This window comes from Micrasema longulum, unplaced genomic scaffold, assembly GCF_059751315.1.
Source record: "Micrasema longulum isolate JH-2025_06_02 unplaced genomic scaffold, ASM5975131v1 h1tg000012l, whole genome shotgun sequence".
Lineage (NCBI taxonomy): Eukaryota > Metazoa > Arthropoda > Insecta > Trichoptera > Brachycentridae > Micrasema > Micrasema longulum.
Window position 1 is genome coordinate 120,639 of NW_028277220.1, and position 22,033 is coordinate 142,671.

The window sequence follows — 22,033 nt, forward strand, 5'->3', positions numbered from 1 at the left end:
ACTATTATTATTTTTTAAATGTGATTAATTTATTTTGTTTAAAGTTTACTGCTTCTGTTTGCGTTTTTTCTCTCGTTTCGGAAAATCTTCATTTTCATCTTCATGAAATTATATAAGTGCTATATTTTTGTAAGTCAAGTACAAAAAAGTAAATTCTTCTGCTCTAAATAAAATTTGTAAAAAGTTTTGAAGTTTGAAACTGCGTACAAATGTCACCAAAAAACGTATTAATACGGAGAAAAAGATGAAACTCCGCATGAAAAGATCGACGACATCTGAAGATCTGACCAATCCGTGCAAAGCATACATAAAGACTTTCCTAACGTGTCAGCGATTAAAAAAAAAAATGTCGTATAGTTTTTCAAGTGGTAACCCTTTATAGTTTATGGTCACAAGGCTTCCTATTGGTCACAAAATATGGTCAAGTGTGACGTAATGGCCGCCAATCGAGTGCTGTTTAAGTAGGATGAGTCCTTGAATGCTTGAATTTGAATGGGCGTGAACATGCGTAGGAGTAAAATAGATTCTGACGTAAACTGAAGGTTTGAGTAAAGAAGTAACGTATTTATTACTGTATTTAGATATAAGTTATTTCTCAGTGGTTGGTGTTGATTCAACCCCTTTTGCCGCATATGTTATTATTTATACATTGATTTCGCTTCAAGTGAATTTCGTAGTGTTGAATTTATTTTTATAATTACAGTTGTCGACTTTTGGATATTATTGATATTTATTTTGGATATCCCCACCTAAAATAATGCCTGGGTAAGCATGCTAGGGCAGTCAATAAATTATTATTCTGTTCTCTAAATTGCACAGTAAAATATGTGGCACACTAACACATCCTGTCATATTGACATAATTTTCGCATGTTTTGCCACTTTTGTACGAAAATATCGTATAAATGGCGACGATAACCCTTTTTTATATTCATACACGAATTCATGAATAACGCTTTATTGTAATATGTCTTGAAATCAATCTTGAGTTATATTTTAAGCGATTGTTCTGTATTCATTGAATCTTATTTCTTACTTACAGCATGAAATATTAACGTTTCATAACATCTGGCTTTGTACCTGTTTCGTTTCGCCTTATTTCCTGTTAAGAACTTCAATTTCAAAGAGAAAGAGTTTTTCTACTGTTGTGTCAATTTCTTTTTTCACTAACTCTGCACCGTAACACACCTACTTTTGCAGCATTAGGAAAAGGTGGTCTGCATAAAATTGAAAGACAACCTTATTATTTCAGACATGCCTCTTTTGCAATTGCTGAGTGATACATCCATAGTTTTTGCAGATGGGTAAAATAATTTCCGATGATGGAAGAAAAAGCATATTGTACATAATATTACTACATATTAAAAAAAAAAACAATGAAAAGAAATATTAGCGTTTTTATAATCTACCCAAATATTTCAATTTTAGTGGCCATTTTCAACAAGTTAAAATTAAGTTGGGGTCTACCCCAATCTAGTGGGGTTCAAACCTCAGACCTCATATCCGCGAGTCCGCAACATCAGCCACACAACCACTACCCGATTTAAATTATGACTATTGTATTGATTATTAGCTGCAAGACTTGTTATAATCCAACTCCTATTTTTTTTAATGAGTTTTTTTAATGTTTTTATTTTAATATCATTCAAACACTTTACTTCATTGTTAAATTAAAACAAAATGTAAATCGGGGCTAGATTACTTACCGTCCATGCGCTCTGTAGCTGCAAGACGTGCTATAACCTAGCTCATACATGTTAAAATTTAAATATATCATGATAGGAAAGGAGGAACTAGAATCCCAATCGTCCATGCGCTTTAGCTGCAAGACGTGGATGGATTTTTATTTATTATACAGCATCCTTGATGTGATTTTCACAAAAATGGCGCTATATAAATTAACCAACTATATATTATGTTTTTATGACACATCGGGTCGTGGCTAGTGTCTTGGACTCACGGATCAAAGGACCGTAGTTCGAATCCCGCTCTACCCCAATTCGATTCCTATTTTCTAATAGTGAGTTATTAACAACTCGTTAAAATTGGGCCTCAAAATTAAATATTTAGGTAAATCATGTGAATGTAAAATATATTTATAATTTTTTTGTTTTTTTTTTTTTTAATCATGGCATTCTGAAATTGTTTATTTTATTTTATTACTTGGTATATTTTGTAATAACAATGATAATAAATTTCGATAATTTTTACAGCGCCGTTTTCGTGAGTAATCACTTCAAGGGCGCTGTACATTATACTTAAATAAAAAAAAAAAGGTCTATCTACAGGCTAACTTTTAATTACTATTTACTAACTGACAAATTTTACAAATTCACATAATATGGTACTTCTAAAAATGTATCTAAAAAGTAGTTCTTTTCATATTTCTACCATTCGCTTTCACTTATCTGTGTCCAGGCGGATTACGAATACAGGTTTATGTTGTGAAATATAACCAGAATCCTGAATGGGCATTTTTGACTCGAAGGCTACTCTGGCAAAAATCCTGAAAAACGAAATCAAGTGAAGATAAGTCCGCCTCGTAGTGTAGTGGTTGGCGTCGCTAACTATGCTTGATGTCCTAAGTTTGAAGCCTGAGAGCATCGATATCATTATTATTATTGTGGATAATTTATAAAGTGCTATTTTTGTGAAAATCACCTCAAGGGCGCTGTACAATAAATATCCTAACACGTTTTGCAGCTACATAGCGCATTGACGGTTGGGATTCAAGTTCCTCGTTTCCAAATATAATTTATATTAATAATGGATAATAATAGGAGCTTGATAACATCATGTCTCGATGTCCCTTATGTTTGTCACTGCTTCTTTCTTTTTTAAACTATTCTTTTATTGTAATATTTAAACCTTATAAATTGTATACATGGACAATGTCCGTTAATAAATAAATAAATGTCTTGCAGCTACAGAGCGCACGGACGGTATAAAGCTTATTTACATGATTTAAAAAACTAAATTAGGTTTTTCTAATTATTTTCAAGTTAACAAGTAAGAGCTGGATAACAACAAATCCTGCAGCTACAGAGCGCATAGACGGTTGGAATTCTAAACCATATTTATGAATTTTAAGTTTGAAATAATTTGAGAGTTTATGACAAAGATTTACATAAAAAATATACATTAGCAGAATAGACATGAAATCTTAGTTTATAAGGTGGCTTTACACTGCAATATTTCGCTGTCCATGGACTGACATCTGAAGCGTATTTGTGATTTCAAATATTTTGTTGGGATTTCAGGTTATCAAGTATGTCTTTGGACAATATGTTCTGTTCCCGATGCGGGGAGGGGTTTGAATCTAACGAAAAGATCGTCAACACCAACGGAGAACTTTGGCACACCCAGTGCTTTGTGTAAGTGGCATTATTAACATTTCCTAAGCCTTATCGTAAAAATTATTTGCGAGTTCCTGAGGGGGTACCAGGAATACACGTTACGACATACGTCATTATGATAAGTCCTGACCTGTAAACGCCTAGACTTCCATATTCCCTTCTCGAAAGTGTTTTCCCTCTCTGTTGCAACAAATTTAGATTTTTAAAATTTATTTTCAAGCACAAAGATTAAGTAGGTACTTTTGTGGACTTCTTCTAGCCAGCCAAAAAACTGACTGGTCAAAAGATTATGTCAATGTTAAGAATGCATCAAAATTATTTAAATATTTTTCTACCAAATTCTTTCAATAATAATTCAGATTTGTCTTTACTTTCTTCCGTGCAAATGGCAAACATTACAATCCATCGCTTTATAGTTTAATAATCTTCAATATGTTGGTCTACTACCTGGGAGGAAATCCAGCCTGTTGACATTTTGGAATACTCAAAATATTGATAGATAAATAAACATTATGCAGTAGGATTATGTAAAAATCCAATCAATATGATAATCAACAAAATAGTTACTGAAAAGAATACACTCCTGGGGTGCTATTCTGAACCACTCTCGCAGCACGAGAAACACCTTTTCTTGTGTATTTTGTATGTATGTATGTTAGGGTGATGCTTAAAAGACCCAAAAAAAATTTTTGTTTCTTTTCTCTTGATTCACCCTCCCGTTTTGTTCTACCTAATAAAAGAAACTTAAATTAATTTTTTGAGATTTTTTGAGAAAAATTTAAAGGTCGCTACCGAAGATTAAAAAATCTAAAATTTTCCCAAAAAGTGATTATTTAAAAAAATTGTATTTATTGTATTTTTTATTTTTTTTTACATAATAAAAGCTAAAATGAGGTTATAAGGTTCATATATGTTACTTAAAGCTAATTTTGTATCATATATGTGTTACAATTTACTTTCGGGATGTGAACAAACAAGAGGAAAATTAGACAAAAAACACAGATTTTTATAAAATGTCTTTAACTGTCACAATTTTAAAAAAAACTTATTACAGAATTAATATAAGCTTATATTAGTTGTTTAGAGTCCTTAAAAAGATTTTGATGCACAATTAACACGTAAAAAACTCATTATGCAGACAGCAAAGTTGCTTTTTTGTAGTTCGGGAACTTTTGTCTGAAGGACTTCACAAGAAGCAAAATATACTGCTTCTGGTCTTCATCTAGGGTCAGTATTTTGTTGTACTCTTGGATTAAGGACACCCCTCTCTCTGCTGTATCATTGACTACCTTAAATTTGGATACTATCTCCTTACTTTGAATATATTCCTTGTCTTTGATCCAGTCTTCAACTTTTTTCTTGAGGAAATCGGAGCTTAATCCGGTTTTAGAAAAGAATCGTTTGGTGTTACTAGTGACAAAATCTTCTAGATTTTTATTACCAATGTTATCAATGTCTACATTAATTCTTTTCGGGCAAAAATCAGCTCCTTCTTTCTTTAGAGCTTCCACCATTTTCTTCTTAGTTTCATTTCTCACTTTGTCGTCAAAAAATGATAAGGCGATAAGTTCCTCTGAGACATACCATAAATGGCCACATACTTTATTTATTGCTTTTCTAGCTATGACAGGGTTTACATCCTCATACTTCTTTAAATCTTTGAGGAGTTCTAAGTCGTTTCTTGGGGCTGAACAACCGGATGGAGCTTGGAACCAATACTTTATATAGATTAAGACTGTAAAAATACAGATTTCTCGCAAACGTTTTTCCTCTTGTTTTGTTAGTCTGAATTGTTCTCGAAACAAGAACATTTTCAGAGAGTAGATAGACTTTGCCATCCAACGTGCTCGGTGCAGACCTGCAGGATTTTTGAATGACACGCCATTTTTTAGTTCTCCTCCCAAAAATACAATGCTTAGTTGCAAGAGTTCCTTGTAATCATCTCTGGGCTGATATTCTGTCAATTGTTTCTTAGCAAAATTGATTATTTCATCTTTCACATCTTGGAGCTTTTCAATAGATTCTTCATCAGTTTCTAACGTCGCATTCTCTTTTTTATTAATTAATTGCCAGTTTTTCGGAAATCTTTCGAATAATGAATTATCTGGTCCAGACGAAGGCCCAATTTCGTTTTGAACAACTGATTTCAGCATAATTTCCATAATGTGATGCCTACATGCTAGCCAGAGCATTTCCTTATCCATTTTCTGCTCAAGTAGAATACAAGCCCCTTTTCGAGACCCGGTATTAGATGCGGTTGTGTCAAAACTCATACTCATTACTTTATTGAGTAAACCCCATGAAAGGAGGGATTCATAAACTGCTGATGCAATTTTTTCACCTTCAGCAGACTCAAGTTTCGGAATGCAGAGAAGCTGATCCACCCCTTTACCAGAAACTAAAACTGGAAGTCGGTCAACAACTTCATGGCCTGTGAAATGTGAAAGTGTTTAGTGGGATAATAATTTTTTGTAATATAAAAAATTACCACAGAAAATTGAATTGAATTTTATCATTTTTTATTAAATTTAAAGCCTGGTAGCGACCCCTAAAACTTAATGAAATCCAACAAAATTTTAGTTAACTCCATTTTACATATGAGAGATCAAAATGGGAGGGTGAACCGTTGAATTTTTTAACTTTCATTTTTAAGCATCACCCTAATGTATGTACACAAGATGATACGGCCGCGAGAACATTTGGAATACCAGCCCTGGGAGACCCTAGATACTAGATACCCCATTAGGCCTTTATGAGTTAACTATGTTTTTTTTTATCTCCCTCTCTAAACATGAGCATTTTGCTCCATTAGAGAGGTAGCAACATTATATAAAAATGTTTTTCTAAATATTAAAAGTCAAACATACACATACACACATGTGAGGTCACATTATTTTAATTATTAATCGTTGTTTATAATGGAAAAAAATGAATAAATAAATACCGTATCGATAAATATAGCGTTTGTATATGCCCTCCTGGTGCAGATTGGAGAATAATAATGTCTGGTGATATTTGTTGCAGGTGTGCTCAATGTTTCCGAGTGTTCCCTGACGGAGTTTTCTACGAGTTCGAGGGCAGGAAGTATTGTGAGCATGACTTCCATGTTCTGTTTGCCCCGTGCTGCGGAAAATGCGGTAATTTATTACAAAAATCATTTCTATTTATTCAATTACAGTTAAATGTCATTGAGTTTCTCTGCTTGAACTTCTATAGATTACGCAGACATTGTTATCTAAGCTGCTGTGAAAGCAAGTTTGGAGTAAGCAATCGGACCCTTATAACGGAGCCGGGTTGTGGTCCCACGGTAGTGTCTTGAACTATTCTCATGATCAACTTGTCTCAGGTCTCGAGATGTTAATGTCAGCACAGCATATTGATTAGTTAGGATTCTGTATTGTCGCTTAGCTAACACCATGTAAGTCTTTTTTTTTTACAGGATGATTTAAAAATTCCTTAATTTATTGAATTGAAGAATAGGCGACAGTTTATGGATAAACATTTCATTTCAATATATTTAAAGATGTCATTTAATTGTGCTTTAAAAAATAAGCAATTTTTTGTACAAATTAATGATTTATGTGGTGTTATTAGCTAAAAGAAGGCATGTCTTTTTTTAGATGAGAAATATTGGTATTTTTTTTCCAGGGGAGTTTGTGATTGGGCGCGTGATCAAGGCGATGGGAGCGAGCTGGCACGCCAACTGTTTCTCCTGCGCCGAGTGTGAGCTGGTACTGGCAGACGCCGGCTTCGTGCGCTACCAGGGACGTGCCCTGTGTCACACCTGCAATGCGAGGGCCAGGGCTGGGCAGCTCAACGCTTACGTCTGCCACAAGTGCCAGTGAGTACAATAAATTTGTATAATAGTAATTTATTTTATTTTATCTTCGGGGTATAGGAGAGTTTGGTTAGAAGTTTGTTTGATTAAATAATGTAAATGAATATATTACTTTTAAAATTAATTAGTTAAAAAAAAAAAATTAATTAATAAAATTAATTTGTCAAAATATTTTCAGTTAAATAATGTTATGATGCTTTGATTATGTATAAAAAATGGGATTGGTTAAATTATATTTTTGTGTCTGGGTAAAATAAAGTACACAGCTCTGGGTGGGAAATTGAACCAGCATCCTGGACAAGTGTTTGCCACTCGGTGGCTACTCTTAGATAAACTACTTTAAAAAGAAATCTAATTGAGATTAGTCCGTCTAAGGTGTACTTGTTACAGCATTTGATTACCAAGCAGGTGCTGGTTCGATTCCTCGCGAGGTCGATGTAAAAAGTTAAAAAGTTTCCTTACTTCCCAAACTGTGGCTTGTATTTTACAAATGATCGTGATTAGAATACAAATGCAGTACCCTATGCACCATTGCATGGGAATAGTAGAATTATGATGATGCATTTTGATTGCATTTTTATGTATAATAATCGTAAGTGTACATTAAATCTGTAAGCTAAAAGGCTGGAAGTCACATTTAAAAAAAAATTGAGTTATGAATGTCATTTTTTATTTTTTATTTATTTTTATTTATTAGTTTATACATACATTGTTACAAAAATGGCACAAAAAACACTCTGGCAAATTCTGCTTGTACTAGGAGTAGGCTCAGTATATGAAGGTTCGGCAAGCCAGAAATATTAGTATGCCTAATGTTGCAATCGGTTCCTATATGGGCAAATGCCTGTTCTAAGAAACCGATTTGTTGCGGCAAATATGGTTTTCGAATATGTTGAAAATAATATTGAAGAAATAGAAAAACAGTTATAGCCCAAAAGAGAAGAAAAGAAAAAAAAAAATTACAGTTTACATTAAATGTAAAAATACAATTGAATATATAAATATATAGCATACATACTACATATACACATACATACATATATACACACATATATATACACACATACATGTACAATATATATGCACATGCGAAAATACATTTTGTTCATATGTTCAGATTCTATTAATACTAAAATCATTGGAGTCCTCCGATATACCACTACTGAAATAGCTTGTTTTAAAACACCAGTAGTGCAGTAATGATACTCTGCTGGTATTCAAGCAGTGGATTCCGAATAAATTCCACAAATTTTATAATAAACTACCTCTGACGCAGCATGGGATTTTGCACAAGATTAAGTCTTATTGTCATATTCAACCATACTGAACTATTATGTATTTTATTTTGTTGTTAATTTCATTATTTTACTTAGCTTTTTTTCACATACTGTTGACTTACAATTACTGTTTTATTAATATCATGTCATTAAATTTTTTACTAACCTGTTATTTTTATAAATAATTAATGTTTTAATTAATGGCAAGTAAATTAATGTTTTATAATTTTAAGAAAGTTTTATAAATGCATACATTGTTTTTATTCAATATTCTACATTACTTTTCATACTAAAGTCCGAGGAGGAATTAGTACGCGGGCCGGGCGGTTAGAACAAAAAACATGGAAGTACCATAGTTATTTGATAGTCCATACTTTAAATATTTTTTTCTTAAATATTCTTATCAAAAGCCAATAAATCCAAAAAAACTGCAATAAATTGTGTTTTGACCTCGAGAGATACATTTGAAACAGTTTTACAACTTCAAACCGCTCTCCTGAATAATTTACCAAATGTGACTTCCAGCATTTCAGCTTTAAGGTACAGAAATTATAAAAAGTTCTTCATAATTTATTCTTTTACAATATTTATACAGACTTGGTGTATTTATTTTTCTGGTAATCAATTGATTCACGCGCATTTTCTTCTAGTGGAATAATTGACGGGGAGCCACTGCGATTCCGCGGCGAAGTTTACCACGGGTATCACTTTACCTGTACCACTTGTAATGTGGAACTTGATCATACCGCACGGGAGGTCAAGAACAGACCCGGGTACACCTCCAACGATCTGGTAAGATCTCTACTAGTCTGTTATGTGAAGATGCTCGCCTAGACCGAAAATCGATCGCCCAATTCATGATTGAGATATCTCCAAATAAAATTTTTTGATATTACAATATTTTGAGATTGACAAATTACAACAGGGATGGAGAACAGTTTAAAGAAGGGAAGATGGAAGCCTTCTCTTGGAAAACTAAAATCAACAGGTGGAGAATTGAAGAAATATGGATGTTTAAACATAGGCAAAATGGTGAATGTTACACAGTGTGTAAAGTTGCCACTTAAACCAGTTAATGATAGGTCATAAGCCCTGTAAATGCCTAGACTTCCATATTCCCTTCTCTAAAACATTCTTCATCCTTGTTGTGATTTGTTCTAAATAAGAGACACAAATTTGATGGCTGTAGCTGCCTTAAGGATTGAAATTATAAGAGAACGGGCACAGCAAACTCCAGTGACAACTGTCATCAAACGGAGGTGATACAGTTGGCATGGCCATGTACTGCGGATGCCTCCCGAGAGCCTTAACCACGCTTGCCTACTTTACAAGGCATTAGGTTCTCAACGTCCTCTGCTGTCCGCAGTTCATGTCAGAACGATTGGACGTGAACCTGACTTGGAAGGATTCGCAGGAGCTGGCAGCCGACAGAGATGCCTGGAGGATCTTCGTGGATACCATATGCTCTAACTAGGGAGCAGACATGGAATGATGATGATAATGATCTGCCTTACTGCAAATGTTAAGAAATATTGTCAAAACCCTCGACAATACAGAAGTAGTATTTATTGCGAAATGAAATTTGGTTTTATTTACAGAATGAGCTGTACTGTCTGCGCTGTCATGACAAGATGGGGATCCCAATCTGTGGGGCGTGTCGGCGCCCTATAGAGGAGCGTGTTGTCACCGCCCTTGGAAAACACTGGCATGTTGAGGTTAGTAATTATCTATCTGTACTGAGCACTTTGTTCCTTTATCGTTTCCCTTCCCCCGATTGATGTGTGAAGGCCAAAAGATCATTCTTACTCTTCAGAACCGGTCCAGTGACTGTAAAATAGTTGAAATTGCAATTTCAGATTAATATTTGATCTCCACTTGTGAATGAATATGCGAATGCTTATGCTGAGTGACATTAGTAGGTGCTCCTCAGGGGTGGTTTTGATATATTGATTATTGATCTAATTAATAATGAGCACTCGAGCAATTCCGGAACGTCCCCTATGGGAGACATATTTCCAAGTGGTATTTACGAATATGATGTCTGGACTTGGGAAAAAGTTATTTTAGTTTGGCAATAAAAAATGAATGCTTAATCGTGCCTTTCATTTATTTATATATTTGTTCAACGCTCAAAGGGCTCTTACAATAAACAGTTTGAATGTGCATAAATTTATAGTTATCTAATAATTTTATTTTATAAAGCGCCATTTTAGTAAAAATCACCTCAAGGGCGCTGTACAGTAAATAAATATCCCAGCACGTCTTGCAGCTACAGAGTGCATGGACGGTTGGGATTCTAGTACCTTGTTTCCAATTAAGATCAATTTAAATTATAACAGATATGTACTTGATTACAGCACGATACGCTCGACGAGTGGAATTCTAGCAACTTAAAATGATATCGATAAATTTACAAAAAATAAACGTAAACATAGAGTATAGTAAATTTGTCAAGTGTTCATGCCAAAAAGTAAGAAATTAAAAACTAAATAAAATAAAGCACTGTTTCAACACTATGGTTAGCAAAATAAAGATAGATGTCCGAAGAGTAGCTTTTGTAGATAGTATGTAGATACCGCCGCCATATTTATTTATAATCGGCATTTCTGCCATTTACATATATGTAGTTTGAAAGAGTGCTTGAAAATTAAAAAATTAAAAAATTGAGTATGAAATATTAATATACTCGTACTATACACATTATAAATAACTTGGAATACATATATATTTTAAAGTAATAATAAAATACTATAATTAATCAAATTATAACTATTCTAACCCGATCTCCGGATGTTGATTTGATCTTTTTGATAAGAATATATTGGTCACTTTATTTTTTTTATATATATTTTTTTTATATTGCCTACTGGCTGCTTATTCCTGGAAGATAGTTAATGCACATGTGTAGTTAAAAGAGGGAAAAAATATATATATATAGCATTAGTTGTATAACATGCAATCATAATAAAAATAATCTTGATGTTTTTTGTTGATATTTCTTGATAAAACTCCACAGTTAATGATTATGATAAAATTATAAATAAACTTATCAATAAAAAATTTTGGTTTAGTTTTAATTTTTATTATTTTGACCAACGAGCGCTTGAAACGAGAAATGTGTATTTCCCACTCTGTTCTATTTCGCCATGTGTTCTTTTCCTACCTTTTAAATAATAAAAGCTTAATCCCAATTTCGGTCCAAAAACTCCCAAAAATGAACTGTTTAGCAAACTAGTTGTAAATATTTATGTTTCTGTCCCCCGTTAAAATAATTATTTGATCTTATCTCCAAAATATGTTAAGAATAGTATAAAAACTGTAAATTTTGTAAACAATTCACCAGTCTTGAAGATGCCTACTTAGGCGAAAGCGCTCGTTGGTCAAAATAATAAAAAGACTAAACGAAGAAGTTTCATTGATAAGTTTATTTATAATTTTATCATAATCAAAAAAAAATCATTTCAATTATTACATTGAGTATGTAATTAATTGATTGCAAACAAAAGAAGGAAACAAATGAAAGAAAAAATCATACAAAACGAAGTTGGAGAATTGAGTTGACGGCCATTGAAATTACAAATTGTAGAATTCTTCACTGCATATGATAAAATAAAATAACATATTATTATGCTTGTACTAAGTAATTATACCTTGTGTTCTAGCACTTTGTGTGTGCCAAGTGTGAGAAGCCGTTCCACGGCCACCGCCATTACGAGAAGCGTGGTCTGGCCTACTGCGAGACCCACTACCATCTGCTGTTTGGGAACCTCTGCTTCGTTTGCAACCAGGTCATCGCGGGAGATGGTAATACCTTCGTTGTTAAAAATTATAAATATTTATTTTTAAAGAAATGCGGATTTGATTCCGATTTTAAGCACAGTTACTTCCGACTTCCGTGTGTGTCCATGGAGAATAAAATTCTGTGTTTGAACTAGAACCAGAACCCTGGAAGAGTGTTTTTGTCACGATGACTGCTCACAGGTAAAAATCCTGAAAAAGGAAATCAAGTGGAGATCAGTTCAGTGTCGAAAATCGGCATTTATTATAGTAAATAATATAAAATTTTCTGTTCACAAGGGTACAATTAAGTCAAATTAGATGTAGTACAATTATGTCAAATTAAATTATAAGCAAACATATTAGATCCTGTCTATCCTCACTAGGTATGGTAAATACCTGTTCTGAGGTCATCATCATCGTTATTCACTTTCCGCACCTAATGGTGCATAGGGCACTGCATTGTTACTCCAATCGCAGCGTGTCTTTATCATTTTTGTTACATGAAGGTAAGATGATCAGTCTTACGCTTCAGATAGCAGTCCAGGGACTATGAAATATTCTAGTGTAAAAATGCCCTTTTTAATAAATCTTTCATATCAACCATTTCGGGAATCGAACCCGAGACCTTTTTGCATGGTACGCAAACGCGCTGACCATTACACGACGAGGCCGACAGATGTTCTGAGGTAGGCAGCATTTATTTATTTTGATATTATACGGCATATTTGATCTTAGTAATGGGTAGAGATGATTTGAATAAGTAAATCTTATATAAGATGAAATAATATTTAAAAACATGAGAATCTTTCAAAAATGATGGAACTAAAAAATTATATGGAAAACAGTCCAAGAAGGTAAAAACTTATAGAAAAATAGTAGAATCCAGTGAAAAATAATAATATATGAAATTTGACAAAATATATTTTTTTTAAATACTGTCATGTCGACAAAAAAATTATGCATCACATACAAACTCTTAATTGCTGCTCCAACTTCCCATTTTTAAATGTCCGCCTCCTTGTGCGACGATTGACGCATACCTACTATTCTTAAGGTCCTGGGTTCGACTCCTGGCAGGGTGGATGTGAAATATCGATTTTAAAGATTTTTTGAACTGCAATATATCATTGTTCCCGGACTGAAGTGTAAGACTGATTAATATAATTGGACCTTTGTAGAACAAAAGTGATCGAGATCGGTGTGCCGAGGCAGTGTCCTATTGTGAATAGAGGGTTATTGATGATTATTGATTATTTTTAATAATATATTTAAAAAAAATTTATTTATCAACCTTGTTTTTCAGTATTCACCGCTCTGAACAAGGCGTGGTGTGTGCACCACTTTGCGTGCACCATCTGTGACAACAAGCTGAACTTGAAGAGCAAGTTCTACGAGTGTGATGAGAAGCCGGTGTGCAAGCGTTGCTACGAACGTTTCCCAAACGAAATGCGGCGTCGACTTCGCCGCGCTCACGAGAACACGCCAAAGAAGTCCGTGTCTTAAAAGGTATGTTTCTTACAATAACCTTACCGTACCATTTTTACTAAGCGATGTGCTGACTACCAAGTTCAATCTACTAAATGTTTTTGGTTTTGTAAATTATGGGAAAATATTGGGTAACTTGTATAAGCAACACCCAAAATTAAAATATTTGGATAAATTATAAGCACTCAAATATTTATTTTTTATTAAAAAGAAATTCACTTATGGTTACACAAATGTTATGGTCTGTTCTTAGAAAAATCATACTCTAGAAAAATCACAAAACTAAACCCTGAGAAATGCACCGTCCTACACATTGGCCCTAGAAATCCGAAAATAATATATACCGTGGATGGAAATCAAGTGCAAGCAGTAACGTCACAAAAAGATCTCGGAGTTGTGATTACTTACGATCTTAAATGGGAATCACATATTATCGAAATTGTCAAACCCACTGATTCCCTCTTATACTTAATAAGGAAAACATTCGCTCACATCACCCAAGATTTGTTTCTCAAAATTTATAAAACATAATATATGTTTGTCCACTCCTGGAGTATGCCTACCAAATCTGGAGTCCCGAAAGTCCAGAGAAGAGCAACTAAAATGGTAGTTTCTTTAAGAAATAAATCATACGAGGACCGCTTAAGGGAGCTCGGGTTAAGTTCACTGGAAGAGCGGAGGCAGCACGGTGACTTGATTGAAACTTTCAAAATCTTAACTGAGCAATATAATTTGAAGTTGAAATCAATGTTCACTATGAATGGAAACCGCCATCTCAGAGGTCATTCATTGAAACTCAACACTACCTCCTTCTCATCCGACCCCGGGAAGAACTTCCTGACAAACCGAGTTGTAAAGAAATGGAATGGCCTTCCCGAGAAAGTGATTGGTGCTAGTTCAGTTAATGTGTTAAAAAACCGCCTAGATGCACACATCAATTTATAATGTTTAATAACCATGTACACTTGATATACACGCATCAGCTTAATAGCTGCTAGTGTATTATTAATAATAATAATAGAAAAAATGCAACTGGCCCATATTGGCGTATACCCCTTTGTATATAAATTGCAATTAATTAAAAAATAGACCAAAGTCCAATGCTAATCAAAATGACCGTAATTTTTTTCTCATCCCCTGTCTTAGTATATTTTTTTCTGTTCTAGGTTCTGCTCTCGAACATGATTTAAGAAATTGAAGAAAATCTCGAAGAAATAACTTTGTGCCTTCATAAATGTGCATTAATGTTTTTAACAATTAGAAAGCATCTGTAATGTGTTAGAGAACCATATTTGGTTATGTATTTTTACACTAAGTCTATTTACAATCATATAATGAAATGAAAAACTAACTGATCCGATATTAATAATAGAAAATAAATGTACTGCCATATTATTTTTTAATTAAATAATTTATTTATGTAGTTAATGTTTAGAATGCTTTATTGAATTTTAATTAACGATTTGCCTTTTTGATTATAATTAATTTATATTTAAGATTTACTTTTCTTGATAGTATAAGTTTTAACACAAAAAAATGTCTGCCAAATGTTTTATTTGTCTAAAAATTAATCTGTACATTGTAAAAAATGTTTTAATAAATTTATTTACTCACACTACTTGTGTTGTTTTATTTATTTATTGCAATTCGAATTCATTTATTGGACCAAAATAACATTACAAATAAGTAAAATTTGGACAACATATTGTGCCAGGAACCCTTGAGTAATGGCTCGATATTATTTTTAAAATATATATTTAGGAAAAACAACAGATGTTATGTGAAAATTTCAAAAATAGTACAAACATCCATCCAGTTAAAGTTTTTCACAAATATAATGAGAGAAAATGTTACAAAGTAAAGAGAAAAATAATGTATTACATAAGACAAGAGACAAAAGATCAAGAAGGTTAAGGGATGAGGGAATAGAGTGGAGGAGGGGATGAGTTTCATAATATAGTTGACCGATTCAAAATTTTGATATGATAATAACATGAATATAATTAAAGATACATAAACTTATTACACACTGACAAATATATCATTTGAGAGTGTTTCAAAAAGTTTTTTTTTCAAAGTCACAAAAGTTTATATTAAAAATATGTATTTAAATTATGAAGGCATAATACTCTCCAATAGCGTAGTGGTTGCCTCTTAAACATAGTTTCACTGATGTGAAAGATGATCATGATTAAAGTGATTATGTTCAGCTGCCTGATTGTTCTTCCAATCATCATAACCAGAGGCAGGTCGGTTCTGGAAGCCGGGAGGTAAATGTTTCATGTGAGTATGGTCCTGAGCCCTGTAAATTCTTCCCTGCATGTTTTCCTTACTCAGGCATTACAGCTCAAAAAAATATTAAGACTTGATTCCCTTTCGTGGCCAGGTTTTTATTATGCGGGGTCGGGCTGTACACTGATACAGTAATTCATAATATGTAGTTCCAATCATCTTATATCCCATAAACACTGCATTTCATTCTATGGTATATTGACCAATAAATTAATTATATCCGTCACAAAGAACTCAATACAATAAAAAAAAAAATGCTTTGCATAATGGCTTTAATACTCAGCTTATAGATTCTACTTTAAATAAAACTCAAACAAAAAATCATGTGAGTATTCATACTCTAGAATCATTAATGCCTAACTATTGAGGGATTAGTTGTAGAAAGACAAGTTCATTAGAAATAAAATAGATAATATTTTAGGATTGTATTTTATTACAAGAAAATGGTATAAATATCATTCACACTACATAAATTAATCGTTTTATAAAGACATGTTATAAAATCTAACATTATTTAATTTATTTTAAATGCATATTACACACAATATAATCATATAATATAAAAAAATATATACATATTATGTCACTAACTACATTCGAATAATTTTTTTAAATAGAAATAGACTATGGATTAAAATGTCAAAAAATATTATGAGTGTTTGACCGTAGGCCAGTTTTTAGATCTTCCTATAACCTTCACTTTTCATGTTGAAGGTTTAAACATACTTACAAAACTAAGAATACCGACTAATAAGTATAAATGTACTTAAATTATGTACTCTTATTTTGTTTCAGAGTTGTTGACATTGATATTAATAATTACCTTTATTTTTGTTTAACAGTATTTGGAGTTTTTCCAAGTTTGTTTATTTGTAATGTTTTGCACCATCATTTAAAAATTTACTATGTTACAACTCCATGGGACTTTTTTGTCCAGTGTTGAGTTGGAATATTCAGAATGCACAAATTAAATAAATGATTTTACCCATCTATTGGTAAACATACATCGCAAATCCAAAATTTAGCGTAATTTAAAAATCTTATTTTGATATGATAAAAATACAGAATACATTATTATAAAGCTCTCATATGCAAAAATATACATAATTCTGGATTTACGATTACACTTGTTTGAATGTGGCCATTCTCACATGACAATTGAGATTTTATTAGAATAATTTATTGAATTTTTTAAAGACAAATCTAAATATACAACACATAGCATTGGCTTCAAAGGGAGAAAAAAAAACTCAATGAAAAACATGTTATTTTTATTTTTTAGACTTTCCTGGATATTACGCTTTTTCGAGTTATTACTATTTTGTGTGATATGTGGACTTTTGTCGACACAGTAATAATTCATGACGCGCTTATAGAGTTGCCCATACGGACAAAAACCATTCTAGGACTATTAATCACGAAGTCATCTACAGTTTACAGCAAAACAATGAGCCAAAGTTTTGTTTATGACAAGTTTTCTTTTTTTTTAACACTAAGATTTATTTTATAAATATATTACAACAGAGTAGAAGAACATTTTGTAAAAGGTAATATAGAAGTCTAGTCATTTACAGGGCTTATGACCTGTCATTGACATGTTCTTCATCTCTGTTGTAATATATTTATATTTATAACTCTTAAGGGAGTTGAATCCAGTTCAAGCCTACGAAAATTTTGATAGACTCAAAATATTGTAAATATTGCAATATTTAAAAACTCTCTAATGCAGCTGTCGGCGTCGGCAATTAGTTTTGATGGCGGGTTGAGTGAATACATAAATTATCTGTGGGGGCTATGCGATCGCACAGCTGATTAAAAGCCAATGTGTCTAATATGCAATTAAATCATTTCTGCGATGAAAGAATACAATTTGAAAGGAAATTTTAACACAAAACATACCGACTGCAACACTCATTACCCTGGACATTCTAATGAAAAAATAAAGTGAAATCCTTGATCGACGGCCAGGCTGCATGTACTACTGTGGTTCGTTCAGGAACTGAACAGGAACATGAAGGGCCAGAAGGGAACACTTCGCGGGCCAGATCTTGTCCGCAGGCAGTCAATGGCCAATCGCTGCTTTAGTGTATACTTTAATATCAAAAGCATCCTATGGCATTCTTTAGGAATATTGCGGAATTTGTATCTGAATTATTCAAAATGGTGTCCAGTTCTGCAACTTTTTACGTTTAATAAAAAGGTATTTTTGAAAGAAATCACATTGTAAGAAACTGTTTGAGTAGGCTCATCTGTCGGCCTTGTTGTGTAATGGTCAGCGTGTTTGCCTGCCATGCGAGAGGTCTCGGGTTCGATTCCCGACATAGTTGATATGAAAGATTTATTTAAAAGGGTGTTTCCCACCAGAATATTTCATAGTCCCTTGAGTGGTACCTGAAGCGTAAGACTGATCATCTTACCCTCATGTGACAAAAGTGATCAAGATATGCTGCCATTGGTGTGCCAATGCAGTGCTCTATGCACCATTAGGTGCAGAAAGGGAATGATGATTTAAGTAAATGTTTCTTATAGATCTTTGTAGAGAAATATAATAATTATGTAAATCATAGCAAATATGAAGGTATATTGTTATGGTCTATTTGTATCATCATATTTGTATGAAAAAAAACCTCATTTTTCTGGTGGCCAGGTTTGTCTCAGGTTTCAAGAGGGTGTAAACATAATATAATACAGCATACAAAATAACCATTTATAATAATTTAAAACACATAAATTAGGACACTAGTAACTAGATAAAAATTAAGATACGTTAATATAATACAAAATAGACATAACTTAGTTTTATTCGTGTTTAGTTAATGGAATGGCTTATTCCGTTTAGGCTGGTTTTGGCCAAAGCTGAGGGTGCTATTTTGGCTGAAACTGATGCTTCGATTGGACAAATACAATATGCACGAATTGCATTAGATACAAATTTATTATGTGGTCATTGCGGCCTTTAATGATTGGCATAACAAGCAGGTGGAGAAACAATAACATCACAAAATGTGCGCTTATAATATTAAACCATTTTTATTATTTTTTGGTCCATTTTAGATAAATTTCTCGGCATACATTTTTTTTGGTATTATCACATCTATTTTTTTAATACAATTCAGGTAGCACTGAACTTCCCTTTGAACTTTTGGATATTTTATTACTTTTTCAACTTTTTATTGATTTATAGTAAACCAATAACTCTTTTCTCGGCATGTAAACAAAAATATTTATACAATCATGATCAATGTCAATATTATTGTTGATATTATAAAAGGAGACAATTCTATTGAGTAAGGTTATGGTAGCATTCAGTTTGGAGCGTTCGTTTAAGTCCTCAAAGTTATTTTCACGTTTTACTAAATCTTTGTGATTCAATACCATTGCATTTCTGAGGAGCATACTGTCTTGTACACATACATCTCCGGATTCTTCTGAATTATTTTTTGCACTATTCGTATAAGGGATAGAATATACCGGAAGCAATAAGTCTTCATCGCTTGTTACCTGTTCTTCGCTTATGTCATAATTTTTTTCTGTTTTTATCGGATCATTGTTCATAGTGTCGTAGTAAAAAGGTTTCAATAAATCTTCTTCTGTGCAGCTTAAAGCTTGCGTCTTGACCGCATCCTGAGTATTATCGACGTCTTCTCTTTTTATATTTTCTATTATCGATGTTTGGGCATTGACTGTGTTCGAATCGACAGAATGTTTGCTTATTTTTGAAATGTCGGACTTAGAGAATACACCTAAAACATTTTCTGGTATTTCATCTTCGCAAACGTAAAGCAAATAAGAGCCTATATGTTTGGGCTTCTGGGTTAGATTCCCTCGCTTGGCCAATCCATCTAATGCTTTATTCACATTGCCATTTTTAAGGAGTTTTTTTATATATTTATTTCTACGGTTGTTAAGAAATTGCGCTAGTAAATGATCGTTTCGGTTGTAAAAGCCCAACAACCAATCTTCACCTGCGATGCGCTTTTGCTTCCAGGAAGGAGGAACTTTAATATTCAGAGAGGAAGCGTATTGATAAGCTAGAGCACGTATTTCAAAAGACTCCACGCAGAAATACATCTTACTCTTTTTTCTAAGTAATTCGACGAGGCTTTCTTCTTGGGTTTTGGTGAACACCTGTTGGACTTTTACATATCCTAAAAGGTTTTCACGTTTCGAGTTTAGACGGGAAAGAAATCGATTGAAACTGACATAGCAGATGTCATAGAGCCGGGAAGCAGCTCGTTTGCTCAAACAATTATTGTTGACTAATGAAGCGGCTTTTTTCATGGTTTCCAACGATACAGATCCACGGTTCGATTTCCTTTTATAAGTCCTCATTCTGAAAGAAATTGATAAGCATTATTGACAAAATCAAGAAAAGAACTCTGCGTTGGTTTGGACATGTAGAGCGAAAGGACGGCTAAAAATATTTACAATGCGAATGTTGATGAATGCAGAAATAGAAGAAGACCGAGAAAGACATGGCATGACCAAATCCAACAAATACTTGATAATGGACATGTTAAAAGTCGGAATAATCGACACGCGTGCATAAGAAGATGTAGAGGAAGCGAGCTCTTCATGCTAAGATATAGAGTGATTTAGCATTCAATCCTCTTTGCCTACCTTTGCGGGGAAACGGCGTGATGGTTTGTTCGTTTGTTCCAAAATTATGTAAAATATTTTTCTAGCTAAGGACCCAATTTTTTAATTTTTTTAAAGATGTAATTTTAAAATATATCTTAAGAATTAAGAGTGCTGTAATTTATTTTGCTGAATATCTAAAAGTCTTAGTGGGATTGTTTTATAATATAAGATGCTTAACAATATTTTTTCAAACTATCCATATTTTATACATAAAATTCAATTTGAAATTCAACAGGTACAGTGATACTGTCTTGGAAAAGATTTGGTATCGTAAACTCAGATTAAATGAATTGATGAATTCTCGGATTGAATGTATTTTGACACATCTGTGTGTTTTAGTTCTGACCGGAGTAAAGGAGGTCCTTAACAAGGAGCTCTGGTTCTAGAAACAGTTATTAAACTCCATTTAGTAAAAAAAAAAATGCACTGAATATAAAGTACATATTATAGCAGTCACGAATAAGTACATACCTTATTTAATATTGATTTATATTCATTTAAATGTATTTAACTAATTGTTGAGATTTTTTTTTAAATGACACAGAGAACACCCAGACGTTTTCAAGTTTTCGAGTAAAGCAAAAAGCAACACAAAACCATGTTTGACGTTTGACGGAATTGTCAGTTTGGCCATAGGCAGCATATATTTCTAGTCTGTGCCATAGGCCATAGACTTTTCTGTATTTAACATAGTACAACAGAGATGAAGGACATTGCAGAGAAGGTAATATATACGTCTAGGCATCTACATGGCTTATGACCCGTCGTTGTCTGGTTTATGTGGCCACTTTACACACTGTGTAACATTCACCATTCCTTATATTCTTTCATCTGTTTATGTTTGCGAAGTTAAAGAGTTGAAACCTTTATTTATGCGGGTGAGATTCATCCAACTAAGTTATTTCACCTATATACTAGGCAACGCCTGAAAATTTACTGTATTTACAAGCTAAAGGGGAAGAAAAAAAATAGTCGGGAATTATTCTAATTATATTTTCTCTGAATTCATTATTCCTTAGATTTTTGCGGCCATTCAAATGGACAACGTGTTTTTCTTGGTAATTATGCCATGTGTCATTCGTACTCTTTTCCGACGTTTTGGATCGCATTGCAACGTCCATCGTCAGGGTTTATGTTTATTTACTTTTTTCTATTTTTTTTTATTGTGACGAATAGTATTGGAATAAAACAGAGGTGTAAATAATACTTTGAGGAGGTGTATAAAACAAACAAATAAAATAAAGATGGTCAACACCTTTTCAAGTGAGTTCAAATGCAGATTATGATACGACCAGTGGAAGAAACAAAAAGTGCTGCCAAATATATGAAGACTGGAAAAACGTAAGGTTTCAAATATATTGCTAG

At 33.0% G+C, this 22,033-nt stretch overlaps 1 protein-coding gene and 1 long non-coding RNA gene across 5 annotated transcripts; one reads left to right on the top strand and one right to left on the bottom strand.

Annotated features, from left to right (window-relative positions):
- Positions 1-377: 377 nt before the first annotated feature.
- stck (LIM zinc finger domain containing stck) lies at positions 378-15,353 on the top strand. Of its 4 annotated transcripts, none has more exons than XM_088236931.1 (10): positions 378-542; positions 704-765; positions 3,260-3,373; positions 6,380-6,492; positions 7,004-7,196; positions 9,121-9,262; positions 10,069-10,185; positions 12,133-12,274; positions 13,554-13,756; positions 14,902-15,353. In XM_088236931.1, the coding sequence occupies exons 2-9, from the start codon at positions 758-760 to the stop codon at positions 13,751-13,753; spliced, it is 1,029 nt and encodes a 342-aa protein (XP_088093057.1). In that variant the 5' UTR covers positions 378-542; positions 704-757; the 3' UTR covers positions 13,754-13,756; positions 14,902-15,353. The 4 variants fall into 4 exon arrangements, with proteins under 4 accessions (XP_088093057.1, XP_088093203.1, XP_088092985.1 ...); XM_088236859.1 differs by having other exon boundaries at positions 424-556; XM_088237077.1 differs by lacking the exon at positions 704-765 and having other exon boundaries at positions 407-542.
- Positions 15,354-18,717: 3,364 nt separating this feature from the next.
- Positions 18,718-21,296, bottom strand: LOC148285699 (uncharacterized). Its single transcript, XR_015824213.1, has 2 exons — positions 21,140-21,296; positions 18,718-20,360 (listed from the first exon to the last, which is right to left on the bottom strand). It is a non-coding gene; the product is annotated as an uncharacterized LOC148285699 (long non-coding RNA).
- Between the last annotated feature and the right edge of the window lie 737 nt (positions 21,297-22,033).